General features: G+C 37.3%; 1 protein-coding gene across 2 annotated transcripts in view; it reads left to right on the top strand.

The window, feature by feature from the left end:
* dab2ipb (DAB2 interacting protein b) overlaps window positions 1-14,435 on the top strand; it is a 176,207-nt gene that overhangs the window by 47,292 nt on the left and 114,480 nt on the right. The window contains exon 4 of one of the 2 annotated variants that reach the window (XM_081367111.1): window positions 781-907. In XM_081367111.1, the coding sequence (XP_081223237.1) occupies window positions 781-907 (127 nt within the window). Of the gene's footprint in view, window positions 1-780; window positions 908-6,697; window positions 6,727-14,435 lie in introns of those variants that run through there. The other variant, XM_081367115.1, reaches the window with a different exon arrangement.

The following is a 14,435-nucleotide window of genomic DNA, read 5'->3' as shown; positions in this document are numbered from 1 at the left end:
AGTGTCAATTATAGTCAAGCGCCATCCACAGTTCTGGAGGGAGCATGATATGGAGAGCTCAAGGAGAGTGACCCCTACTGGCCAGGATGAAAAAAGAGCTCTGGAGACAAGACCATTATATTAGCACTGATTTACTTCAGATCAAGTACTTCACTCCCAAGTACAGGTCAAGAAAATAATCAGCTTGTAGGGTGATGTTAATATGACAAGTAATAAAATTAATCTAATTTCACTCACTTCATATTTTTAGTATTTGGAAAATATCAGTTATGAAACAAAAATGGCATTGTTATTGGTTTAGACTGTCAGTTAAACCAGATTGCTGTGGCTGAAATTGAAACTATCTTTCTCCTTGTTTTCCTCTCATCTTTTTGCCACCATCTTTTTTACCTGCCAATAGTGTGTGAATTGAGAAAATGTTCTGGCTAAAAATATTTCTTACTGTCCATAAAATTATATTTTTCATTGTTTTTCATTATTATTTTATTTTTTATTGAAAATATATTTTTTGTCCCTATGATGATCTTTAGCTGCTTTTATTGCATGATTATGACATGGCATTATATATGAAATGACAATATACATATTAATTATGTAGCTAGAATCTCTTTGATTAAAAAGTCAAATTCTGTCCATCTAGGTGCTTGTTTTATTGAATTCTTCATGTCTTGCTGCCTATAATTGTCTTTCTTACTTGAATCTCTTCTATATAAATTGAATATATTAATCATGAGATGAGTAATTGTGTATTTGTTTCTCTTTTATGTGTCCCGTTCTCAGATACACCCTCTGCTCCTACAGCGGAACAAGACTGACACCTGCCAATCCAGACTGCTGCGTCGCACCATCAGTGTTCCTGTGGAGACGCAGTTCCCTGAATTCCAGTGCCATCTCTCAGTGGACAGCAGTGAGTGCACTACTACATGTTTAGAACACAGCCAAACAACTGTCTATCTAAAAAAAAAAATATTGTAGTTTTCTAGTTATGCTTGTCTATTTCATCTGCTAGAAGTAACTTTGTGCATAAAAAAAAAAATTCAGTCATTTTGAATAACTGTCAAAGTTGAAAAAGTATATCCTATAGTATAAAAACATTACTTATTTTATTAATCATAATTATAAGGTATTGGTCAAAGTTTGTAATTTGTTTTAGTCACAAACTACCTTTGATACATATTTGCAAAGACAAACACATTTGCTGTTTACTGAAGAAAGCATATATATACAGTAGTAGTTGTACCTGTGGCAGACTATGCTAGTGACTAACTGTTTTTTTTTTTTTTTTTGTAAGAAATTATTATTGCTACCTTGCACTGTTACTTTTGGCCTGTCATTTTTTATGGAGGCCAGCAGGGGAGGATGTTGACTACAATATTCTGTTTTTCTGGCAAAAGACAAGCATAATACTCATTGTGTATTTATTTTGTTCACTTATTTTTGTTAACTTTTATATTTGATGTGTGCATACTTTATTTGGCGGATGTTGTTTTTTACAATTTGACTGGCCTACCAACGAATGTTGTATTTTCCCCCATGCACATGCTGCTGCAAAATGGGCCCTGCCAAATGTACTTTTTAAGTCACCCTTTAAGTTGAAACACTGATTAAGCTGGATCTCACTAGTTAAAAAGGCTTGTAAATCGACCAAATCATGTTTATGTTTATTGGTTTAGGGGTAGGGGTCGTTGTAAATTTTCAGATTGTTTTATAGTAGTGTATAGATATACTGGACATAAGCGTTTATTAATCAGATTTATTAATACGATTTAATAAGACAATGACATAGCTGAACTAGTGGACAATTAATGCAATGTTTGCACCCGTATTTATAACCGTGATCACACACAACTTCTCATAAGGCATATGCATAAACACAGACCCTAATACACTCTATTCCAGTATGCTCTGCTTTTAATTAATGTGCTGTGTTTAATGTGTGAAGGTCAAAGACCTTCATCTAAACATTATACTGCTCATTTATTTATTCATGTATGCATTTATTTAAGTATTTACTTATTTACTTACAGTATGTAATTCTTACTTACTTGGTCACTTACTCACTTATTTTGCTTACTTGCATGCATGCTTACATGCTTGGTTATGGGACCACACAGGATATTATATAAAATCTGAATATACTGTACAGTTATAAATCTGAATATATAGTTAATTATAAACTACATAGTTAATTAAAGTCCAGTATAGTTATATGTGTATATTAAATGCAGGGTAGGTTGTTATGCTGGTTGAAAGTCTCTTCACATCCTGATAGCAATCATTAAGTTAAGTGGTCTAAATGTATTTATATGAATATATACAGTATATCATATATGGAAGTTGTAGGACAATAAAATGTTCGTCCAATCATAGAATTCGTTCCGAATGCAACGATACAATGTCCTTCCAGTCTGTCAACGTACAGTTCCATACCTCCGCCTATAGGGAGACATCACACGTCATCAGCGTGTTTCATGCTGTGCAGAGTTAAACAGACGTCAGTCACCAATCACACAACCGAAACAGAAGCCCCCTGTTACAGTTCCTCCTAATCCAAAACAACAAGCTTATGCTGCGTTCACACCTTAACTACTGCAATTTTGAAGAGATGGAAAACTGTGACGTTATACTCGGAGCAGTTTGTGACTCAAATTTCACATTTTCAATGGCAACACTATCAATGCCGAAATTAATCTGCAGCAGTCAGGTGATACAGGTCAGTGCTCTTTAAGTTGTTAATGTTTATTATTATTGTAATGTTATGTGCTTTGAGACGTGAGGTAGTTTAACGCCGTCTCTCGTGAAGCTTTTGTTTGCTTCCTGCTTTACGTGTTCATATGTTTTGAAGGAGGCGTGGCTTTGGAGATGCTCTGAAGGGAGGGTGGGATGTGTTATATTTATATTTAGGGTGATTGTTTGATCAGATTTATAACAGTATTTTCGGATTTACCCCCTCCCCATATTGAACAACTGATTAATGATAAAAGAGAAAATCTCTAAGCTCACTCTTTTGCTCCCTCTGAGAACTAGAGCACCTTCTGTTTGATGTCAGAGGGTGAGAGCAGGAACATCATCACAGCCTAAACATCAGAATAATTTTCCCTAGGGGGTCGAAGAGCAGAAAGTATGTACTGTACTTCAACACTGCAATTCCCTTAAATACCTAACAATAGTAGTGTCAACTTCTTTTGAGTTTCTGAGGGCCCTATCTTGCACCCAGCGCAATTGACTTTGTACACCGACGCATGTATCATTCCTATTTTGCACCCGCGCAAAGCGCGTTTTTCCCTCCACAGAAGCACGTCGCTAAACTAGGGAATGAACTTGCGCTCCCTGGGCGGTTCAGCGCAAAAAAGGAGGTGTGTTCCGGCGCAAACGTTCCTTCATGCTATTTTGCAGGTTTAGAAAACAATTGCGCCACTAACCAGGAAAAAATAGTTTAAAGTCAGTGGTGCGTTGCGCATGTTATTCATAAACTATTTTAAGGGCGCATGCTTGGCCATAATCAATGTAGCGTGTGCACAACGTGCATACACTTTGATTCTCTCATCTACACAGAAGCAGCAGTTTTCATTATTGCAAATCATACATTATTACGATAGATAGATAGATAGATAGATCGACAATTTATTATAAAAGCATACATCTAGCTTACACATTTACCCAAATTATCATAAGCCTTTTTAACCGAAGTTAATTTGGGTGGGTTTCTCCATCCCCAATCTCCCTGACGAGAGCGTTGCTCTCCTCGGCTGTGAACCGCTCCTGGCACGCGCCTGGCAAATCCGCCGTTATAATAGGAATCCGCTTTAGAACAACGCGCCTGCTCTTAAAGGGAATGTGAGATGACGCTCTGATTGGTTTATTTCACGTTACGCCCAAACCACACCTATGAATAATGAAGCTGCTTCAGACCAGCCCAATTTAGATTTGCGCCTGGCGTATGGGCTGAAATATGTGCCACCAGAAACTGAATTTGAATCATTTAAATTTGAATTTGAATTGATAAACTTGAATAATTGCCCTGAAAAACTGAATTTGAATCACATAATTTGAAATTGTATTGTTTAATTTGAATCATTGCATTGAAAAACTGAATTTGAATTGTATAATTTGAAATTGAATTTATTTGTTTGGAACTGAAGTCCAATACAATTTGATCCTCACTGAAAATTCAACTCTCTATGTATCCTCACATTCAGTTCTCACAATTCAGATTCAGATCACCAAATTCAATTTCAAGTTACTGTGACAGACATCCGGGTAGTTGGAGGATGAAGGAAGAGCAATCGAGCGCAGATCGATAGATAGAGTTTAGTGGCGAAGATACACAGTACTCCTCTTCGGCCAATCAGCACCTACGTTTTGGAGCACAGTACCAGCAATAAAACGACGAATAAGTGCTTGCCTCGCCTTGACCCATATATATATTTTTTTTTTTTCTAGTTTTTTTTGGTTCGTTCCAAAGGTCAGACATGTATTTATGATCGAGTCCAGAGAAAATGTAGGCTTTTGATATTAATATAATCTACAATGTTCAAAATATAATGCCTAGTGCTAGTAGGCCTAGGTTTATTAGTCACATTCTTACACTTAAGTAATCTTAAAATGAACTATCGCTACTTACCTTAGCATAGCCTGCCCTTCTGCAAAATGGCTACAATGGTGTGACTATCCATATTTGAAAATAAAATACATGTTAATTAATTTAAACATTTGAATGGTATTGGTTTACTTTGTACATCAGCAACCTGTAATACAATGTGATGTAAGAGCCAATCCCCTGAGTTTATACAAGATGTTTCCACATTAAAACACAAAATAGTAAATTATTATTTGAGTCTATTTTTATCAACTCTAATATCTGATCGTCTCCTTCCTTACAGCGTTTATATAAATATTAAAGTTAGTTTTGTTTGTGATTTAGAAGTGTAGCTTTATCATCATGTGCAGTAACAAACAAAACAAAGAGACTAATTAATGTGTTACAGTAATAGGCTACAAAGAATATTTATTATAATCAGTTCACAGCTCTGAGTCCAAACAGAAACTTCACCCTTCTGAACTAAGAGTTTCTGCTTCAAAGTGAAGTTTACAGCCCCGCTTTGTTGTTTCTCTCCGTCCGCCGGCCACTGTCTTTGGCCGGTCCCATCTGGATCAGCGGGGACCGGTGCAGCAGCGAGGTGAGGCTGTGTTCCTGCCCTGGAGAAGAGACGCTGCCGCGGGCCACGGAACTCTCCGCCTCCCGCCGCCGCCGGACCTCAGATTGGAGGTCGAAGGCGGCATATAGTATATCATAAAACACATTCTCACCTGTGAAATGTTATCTATCTATCTATCTATCTATCTATCTATCTATCTATCTATCTTCATTTATTTCGTTCGAACATCCATAAGCAGCACAACAGTCTGGCATATTTAGTGCTGAGTGATGATCCTGCGACACTGAACTCTATCTATCGATATCGATCTGCGCTCGATTGCTCTTCCTTCATCCTCCAACTACCCGGATGTCTGTTACAGTAACTTGAAATTGAATTTAGTGATCTGAATCTGAATTGTGAGAACTGAATGTGAGGATACATAGAGAGTTGAATTTTCAGTGAGGATCAAACTGTAGGCTATTGGACTTCAGTTCCAAACAAATTCAATTTCAAATTATACAATTCAGATTCAGTTTTTCAATGCAATTATTCAAATTAAACAATACAATTTCAAATTATGTGATTCAAATTCATTTTTCCAATGCAATTATTCAAGTTTATCAATTCAAATTCAAATATAAATGATTCAAATTCAGTTTCTGGTGGCACATATTTCAGCCCATACTGGCGCAAGAGTCATTTATCCCGCCGGGAAAATAGCAACAGCGCCAAGACCCGCCCACAAAGTTACTTGCGCTTTGCGCTTTGACACTTGCGTTTCAGATCGTTAAAATAGGGCCCTTAGTGTAATATATTCTCGGTTTGCTAACACAGCTTCTGCTGAATGCTGGGTACTGACATGTCAAAATGCCTTTAAATCACTTTGTGCTTGTAGCTTGTTAACCTCACAGACAAACATCAAAGTGAGTCATAGTTTGTAAAGCTGTTGTCCTATTGCTCATTCAGATGTTTGGCAAAATTATACCAAACTAAAGGCTCATTGAAATAGACTGACGGTATGATAGTTGCTCATTAGTGCTCATACAGACTAATGTGACAGTGTGCCGTTTGATATTTAAATGTGAGCACGTTTTATTGTGGACGGTCACCTTTTACAATGTAAAACTGATATTGACTGATAATAACTGATATTCATTAGTGGCATAAGGTATCCATAAATATTAGACATTTTATATGTAAGTCCTTGTGTAAAGAGTCTACAGCGTGAGGAAAATATGCAGGCTTGTGAAAAGTATCGTCGCTGATACTGTGTCTTTAAGAAGCATGTGAGAAGTAGGAGCAAAAGAGAGACCGCAACTTACAGGAGTAGTCGATCTGCATGCGCCACAATGCATCCATTCTGTCTCTTTCTCTCACTGTCTCTCTCTCTGGAGCAATAGACAAACACAAGACAGCAGTTGGGGCACAGAGTGGTTCTCTACACATAGGGTGAAGGGAGCACCTCTTCTCTCTCTCTCTCTTCCTTTCTCCTCCATCTGTCTCCTTTCAGCACAGTTTTTCAGTTGTTGGACAGTCTGGGAAGTTATGGAGTCTGAGACGAGCCCTGAGTCGGAGGGTCAGTCCGGTAAGTGCTTGAGGAGAAAAGATGGAAAAGATGCTCTTGGCCCTTGGCTCAGTATTGGTGGACTGGAGATGGATTTTTGGCATAGTGTGTTTAAAATGTTGTAAGAGTACATGCATGAGTTTGTTGAAAACTATTCTCAGCCTCAGACGGCACACCTATGGACCACCCGCAGTCCGTTCACTGAACGCCCGATGCATATTGCACAGAAAAATGGAAAACACACTTTGCCATATTAGTGGCTTCACAATCTTTGAAACTGCATGTGCAGTTGTGAAGAGTTGTATTGAAAGCAGTTAGTAGCATGTAAATGAGAGATCCTTGAGCAGAACTGTATGTTCCACTGTTTCTGAGTTTATTTTATAATTATCTGTATCTAATACTTTTAGTACGAAATTGTAGTCATATCTATCTATCTATCTATCTATCTATCTATCTATCTATCTATCTATCTATCTATCTATCTATCTATCTGTCTGTCTGTCTGTCTGTCTGTCTGTCTGTCTGTCTGTCTGTCTGTCTGTCTGTCTGTCTGTCTGTCTGTCTGTCTGTCTGTCTGTCTGTCTGTCTGTCTGTCTGTCTCTTGGTCTATTATTGTGGTATAATACATTTTATGTAAACCTGGTGTTTTATGTAAACCATATAAAAAAAATTTTGATGGCATTACATGTCCATCAGTTACTCTATTCCTGTCTCAGTGGGTGTTTTCTGACCAAAATAAGCTGCAATGTGAAGCAGACTTTAGTCAAATGTCTGCCTATGACTAAATTAGATGCATGTCTGTCTTTACAATGATCATTGTGAGTCCAAAGATTTACTGAAGATGTTCATGTAGTTCAAGCAGGTAGCATAAGGCTATTATTTTATTTTATCATTCTCTTTCTCTGTCCATCTGCACTAAGCTTTATAGTTATATTTTCTGATTTTATGTGTGAGTTGTGGGTAACTGGAGTGTGCTCTGCATACATGATTATGAGTGTGTGAGGGAGTTTCACATTTTAAAGGAATTGTGTTTCTCTGAATTGTGTGTCTCTTGTGGCTTTAGTTTGTGGAGAGAGGGATAGGGATAGAGTAGATGTATCTATGTGTGGGAGAGAGAGAGAGAGAGAGAGAGAGAGAGAGAGAGAGAGAGAGAGAGAGAGAGAGAGAGAGAGAGAGAGAGAGAGAGAGAGAGAGAGTGAGTGAGTGAGCGGGATGGGCCGGGCGGTTGACTTATGTACACAAATAAATCTGTCTTTCTTTCTCTTCTCCCTCACATTCTCGGTCTTCTTTTCCACTCACACTTTTCAATTTCCCTGGTCAGAGCTCTCTAAAACCTAACAATTAAATTATTATTTGAGTATTTTTCCATTGTCTGTGTGCGCAGAGAGTACGGTGCAGGTCTGATCGCCAGAGGAGGAGTTCTGGAAGAATGCGGTTAGCTGAATGAGTCAACCGCCAAAGTATTTCAGGGAAACAGGACGTTCAGGGTCCAATTGGGTCGATACGCTGGACAGAGAGAGATGGAGATATTGCAAAGAAAGCTAGCAAGAAAGAAAAAGTAAGTCCTGCCAAGGGAACCCAGATCCATGACACAGTCGTTGAGCCCAACATCTGTCTTAAATGCAGGCCAAACCTCAAAATATCCCAGAATAGCCCCAAATAACATGGTACAAATGCCCTGCCCTAGCTGAGTAGATGCCCTCCCATAGTCCTCTGCCATGGAAATGTATCACTACCTATGCGATTTGAGATTGCTAAACCCTTATACAGAGACCAATCCATAGATAGAACATTTGATGTACCCATAATCAGTTAGTGTCGTGTAGAGCGTTTCTTTTGAATGTGTAATTTAACAGCTGAATGAAGGAATTAAAAGCTTTAGGATCTGATGAAGGTCTGGCGTTTTGCATCATAATTGGTTGAGATATGCACTTATGGTTATAGATAAATCAATTTATATAAGCGGAGCAAAACCAGCTCTGAATGTTCATATCTGTGAATCTAAACCAATTACAGAAGTTAAAGAAAGAAAACATTTTATGAAAACAGGGCCAGATTCTTTCTTGGCATTTGATGTATCTTGTGTCATCTGCTACAGAGATGAAGTGGAGGACTGTCTCTAATGTAGTGAGCATTCAGACGAGAGGATGAGAGAGTAATTAAAGATAAGAGAGAGTGTGCGACAAGGGCAATGAAAATGATCGACATCATTTGGATACTTCTCTCTCCTGCCACTCCAGGGAATCTAATCTTCTTTCTGTTATTTCACTATAGTGTATGTTAGCAGGGTGCTAATTCCACGCTTTACTATCTGATTCTTAACCTACAGGGGCTTATTTAATCCTTATGATGTTTTCAAGTTTAATGATTCCTTTATTCCTTTGAATCAGGCATGATGAAAAGCCCCTAAAACCCCCCTTAACTGGTAAAATCACTGTAATGATAGGCCTCGAGTGGCTTATTGCTTTTAAAGAATGGCAATGACGGCCATAAAGATACCAAATGATCAGGATTAAGAAACTATTTCTGCTAGATCTGACTCTTAAAATGACTTTTGTTGGTGTTTACAGTTTGATTCAGTCATTACGTCAGGTTACAGTCATTACGTATTGTTTTGATTTGAATAAAACCACCACATGTTACCACATGAACGCATTTTTGGGTTACCTTGCCAAACATATGTAAATGTATTAATAAAAAAAAAAGCTGTTGTAAATCAATTTAGCATATCAATGTAGAATTCAGTTAATGTGTGGTCACAGGTGTCCATGCTGATAAAAAAGTGTGTAGTGTGTAGATCAGTTCAAGACCGCAATAAATCTCTTAATGAGGGTACTTGTGTTGATGCATGTCTGTTGAAAACAGGAAGTTTGAGCTTAAATATCGAGGGGCTCACACCTTTAGTTAAATCAAGATTTGCTTCTTGCTAGTCACCGTAGGTGTTGTTAGTGGGAGGGACATTTTCATTCTGGAGTGTAGTTGATTGATTAAACCTGTGTAGTGCAGTATTTATCATGTTTTCCTTGAAGAGAAAGACAAAATGTTTAATGGGAATATCTTATGTGTTACACTACAGAGTGTGCTAGCTTCAACGCTAATGAAAGTGGAGTAAAAGCAACAAAATTCCAACCTCATGGGGTCTTAAAAGCATTTTGGGAGAGAGTAGAGAGAGAAAGTCATTTCTTTTGAGGTAGAACACCGAACCCCTGGCCCTCATTGAGATGGAAATAGGTCTGTTTGTCGTCCTACTTCACTCATCCTTTTCTTGGAGTAGAGGAGAGGAGAGAGCAAGTGGAGCGGGAGAAGGAGGGAGTGTGGGGGATTACTACGAAGTGATAAACAAGAGAATCTCTTAGTCATTCTTTCTGAGTCGCTTCTGGCCTCTGGGAGCTGCATACATGTCTGCTTTGACTGGAGGGGACTCTCTAATTATTAGACCAAAGGCAAAAGAGCATGTGTATGCACACTCCCATCTAGCTTAATATCTTGTGGGAATAAAGTCTTTATATTATCTTTTGTCTTTTGGGTGTTTATATGTGAGAAAGTTTCACGCTTCGTCTCTAGAGTCGCTCAAAGGGTCTTTCGTTACAGAAGCCCATGAGAACAGTAAGGGAGCAGATCAAGTTTGATGTTCTATCCTTCAGCTTTTGCTAGCGCCTTATTAAGACTCTCGGGGATCCTTTGCCACCATCTGCCTGTCCAGCAGCAATGTCTTTGTATGTGAGCCAAGTATGCTGGTATTTGAAACTTTCAGAGTTATTTTTATTTGTCCATATGTCTATCTTTATGTTTGTTGTATGTGTGCATGTTTGCATATGCGGCGCGCATTTGTATTCCGAGCATTTGAAGATCGACCTCAAAAATCTGTGTGAAACAAAACTTTTGCGATGTTGCTTAGTAATAAGCTGATGGAGAGAGAGAGAGAGAGAGAGAGAGAGAGAGAGAGTGAAAGGGTGGGAGAAGGAGGGGTTTAATCAACACTTCTCTGCTTGAATGTGGCAGTGCTGCTATCTCATTCCTCTTCAGAAACAAATCTAATCTTGGTCTGGGCAACCTTCCATTTATGCAAAGCGGTTTTCATTTCTGGAGAATAACAAACTCAAATACGGGATCAGATTGCGTATATATTGATGCCGGTGCTCCAAAATAATCAAAATGCATTTTTAATAGGTGATTGTTGGATTACTTCAGTATGAAGTAGGCTACACTTTTCAAATAAATGAGAAGTCATATCTGATTTATTCGTTATAAATATAGATAATTGAAACGGGTCTCTTTCGATTGGAGTTTAGCAAGTTTTTCTTTCTTTATTTATCTAATTATTTATTTAAATATTGAAGCAATAAAAATGAGTAGTACTACTTGCTTACTCAACTTTTTGTTCTTTGCTTATAGAATAAACAAATATGACACTTTAGCAATGACATAGGCCAGGGTTTCTGAAACGTCAAACCCTTTTCATATCCTTAGACTGTTCACAGACCACCACTTTTGTATAAATCAAAGTGTGGCATAATCAGATCGGACTTTCTAGCAATCTTGCTTTTGTATATATTTCTTGTACAGGGCTTTTCGCTGTATCTTTTACAGAAACATTTTGTAGCAAAACTCTCCTATAGTATGTCATATTGTATGCTTTTATAGTCAGTGTTTTTATATTGTATCGTTGCTGCAGATTATGTGAATAATACATTATTATGTTCCACTACCTTGGAGCTGACTGATACATGACTTAAAATTGTGTTTATTGAAGAATTGTGTGTGGAGGATTTGAATGGAGCCCTGTGATGGACTGGGTGTTTCCCTGCCTAATGCCCCTACGACCCATCATAGGACAAAAACATAAGAAAATTGAAAAATATACCAGAATGGATGTATAGTGTTTCCCTGCCTTACTTGATTTTAAAAAGAAATTGGTTGTCACATACATTTTTACAAATATAGAAGTTATGACTTTCATTTGTATTCAATTGAACACAGATTGTACAAGTTAGGATGAGTTTAAGATTTTAATAGTTTGAAAGAATGAAAGAACTTGAGAACGAGTGGTGGAGGCAGTAATGCATCGTTAAAGTGAATTTGAACAGACAAGAAGTTTTTCACAGAGAAATTGTTTAGTTACAGAAAAAAGGAGAATTGTGTCCATCACAGGCATTTAAATGTCTCGGGGGGTTTCTGTAACTTGTAGATCTAGTCTGTTTTCTGAAGACGCTCTCTGATCTGAGCACTTATGTAGAGTTTCAGTTTGTTTGTTGGTGATGGGAGAACTGCGGCGTGAGTGTGTGTTTCTGTGAGTTCATAGTAGATGCGGCTGTCAGATGCTTCCTGCCTTGTATAAAGTAACACTGAGGAAAGAAATATTGCTAAGAAAAAGTCATATTGTTTTCTTTCACCTACATTTTTAAAGTGGTTACTAAAACTGAATCCAAAACTGAATGGCCTAAAACTCATTATGACAAGTTACAGCTTTTACTGTATAGCCATCTGTGTTCCTTGATGAGTTTGTCTGTTTTGTAATGGCTTTTTAAAATTTTATTGCATGAAATATTCACCCAAATATGTTGTTTTAGACGCCGCTGACTTCAGTTGTGTTGGCAATATCCCATTCAAGAAACTAAAGTTATACAGGTTTGGGACAATGATGACAGAGAACTACCGTTCAAAAGTTTGGGGCCAGTAAGATTCTGTTTTATAATTTATTAATTATTTATTTTTATGAAAGAAATGAATTTGCAACTATTAATTTATTCAGCAAGGACATATTAAATTGATAAAAATGACAGTAAAGACATTTAAAATGTTACAAAATATTTCTATTTCAAATAAACTCTGTTCTTTTGAACTTAAAATTCTAAATTCTTAAAATGATCTATTCATCAAAGAATCCTGATTTTTTTAAATATTTTCTATATATTTTTTTTATATTTTTATAGTATTAAAATAGAAAACAGTTATTTTAAATTGTAACAATTTTTCACAATATTAACAATATTAATTTTGTCAGATAAATGCATTCTTGGTGATTTACTTGATTTTACTTGATTTATTTGCAACAAGATTTCTTTCTAAATATTAAAAATAATCAGCACCAAACCTGATTAAAGGTCAAAATAAATTAGGAGAGGTCCGTGTTGTGGGGAAAAAAGGCTTTCACATGCTTTCCTATCTGGATGGTATATCTGAGAGTTGGCAAAAAAGCAGTCTATAATGTGCTGTGTAATATTTTTTGAGCTTGTATGCAAAAATGCATTGTAGATGATTTTGACAATATAGACAAATTTCCCTAACCTCCTTCAGGAAAACTAGTTTTGTCAAAATAGGGCTTTGGCCTACATGTTGAGCTCTGTAGATCTGTGTGCATGTGTTTAGAAATAGCGTTGCTGGAAGTGACTACCAATTCCAATCCATTGTACATGTTGAAAACAAAAGGCCTGAGAAGACACTTTTGTTGAGCAGTCTAAGCACTGTTGAAAGCATTGATTTGGACGCTGGTGAAAGGAACATGTATGACTGCTAAGCGCTTCCCAGATGAAGAGCTAATCACAGCAAGCGCGTAGAGTCTAATCCGTCTTTCGTCTGGCCTATTTTCCTCTCTTGTTTAGTTTATGAAATTGCAGAGCTGAGGTAGATGGAGATCTGTGAGAGCTGAGAGAAGTTCACTATTAAAATCTGTTTCTAACTCAAAGTAAAATATTAAGACCAGTACAGTAATTGTGATATAAAGTTGGAATTAGTTGCCGTTATGTTGGAAAGTTGGAAACTAATTGCCATTATGTTACTGTGTATGTTATTGTATTTTTGCCAGGTCTTTTTTTACAGCCTAGTATTGAATGTGGAACCTGACTGCTCTCCATATGCTAATAAGTCATTTCGTAGGTCCAATGTGGAATACCATTCTGTGCAGCAAGACCATGTCAAGCATGCGGGACCCATTCTGAGCCATTCTAAGGAGGTTTAAGCCAGAACTCCTCCATTGGAGGGCTTTTCTATCTCCCAGGTGGTAAAGTGTGGCGGCCCTTTCAGACTCTGGAATGTTGCTCTTGTTTAGTTCCAGGCAGGAATGCAGGTGCTCTGCCATTTTTCAGCTTTCAGAACAGGCACTCATGAGGACCACTGGCCATTCTCACATGGGCTCATCCCGGACTTCCCATGGGTCATGCACAATGAAGGCTTTGTCTCCTTTGTGACAGCTGTTGATATTCTCTCCAAAACCTGCATTTTGGCACTTGTGCATGAGAAGACTTTAGCTGAAGGAATGATACGGAGTTTCTTGCTTTTGTGTGTATCATCTGATGTGATGTTTTAAAGGTATCATTTTCTTGAGTTTCAGTGTGAATGGCCTCTGAACAGGAAGTGACACCACGACTTTAAAAGTGAAGTCTAATTTTTTCTCATAAAAAAAAAATTATAATTAATAATAATAATAAAATTATTAAAAAATGTCAACAAATAAAACACTTATACATATGTTTCCTGTCTAATTAAGTGTGCTGCAGCATTGGCCAAGTCACATTTTTATCATTTAAGCAAGACATGGATTTTCAGCTGATTGCAATAAACAATGAAATAGACAATTTTTTATTGTGTTTCTGAACTGTAAGCTGCTTAATTTGCACTTAGCCATAATGTGGTACTTTGATCTAGAAATAGCTAATACCCAATCAAAATAACTGAAGTGATATTTTAGAAGGTCTACCACCTTTATGAGGTTAGTGTTAACTGTCTGCTGC

The sequence above is a fragment of the Scardinius erythrophthalmus genome, assembly GCF_964197995.2.
Source record: "Scardinius erythrophthalmus genome assembly, chromosome: 5".
NCBI classification, from domain to species: Eukaryota; Metazoa; Chordata; class Actinopteri; order Cypriniformes; family Leuciscidae; genus Scardinius; species Scardinius erythrophthalmus.
The sequence above is the reverse complement of the archived record's forward strand: the minus strand, read 5'-3'. Positions and strand labels throughout refer to the sequence as shown.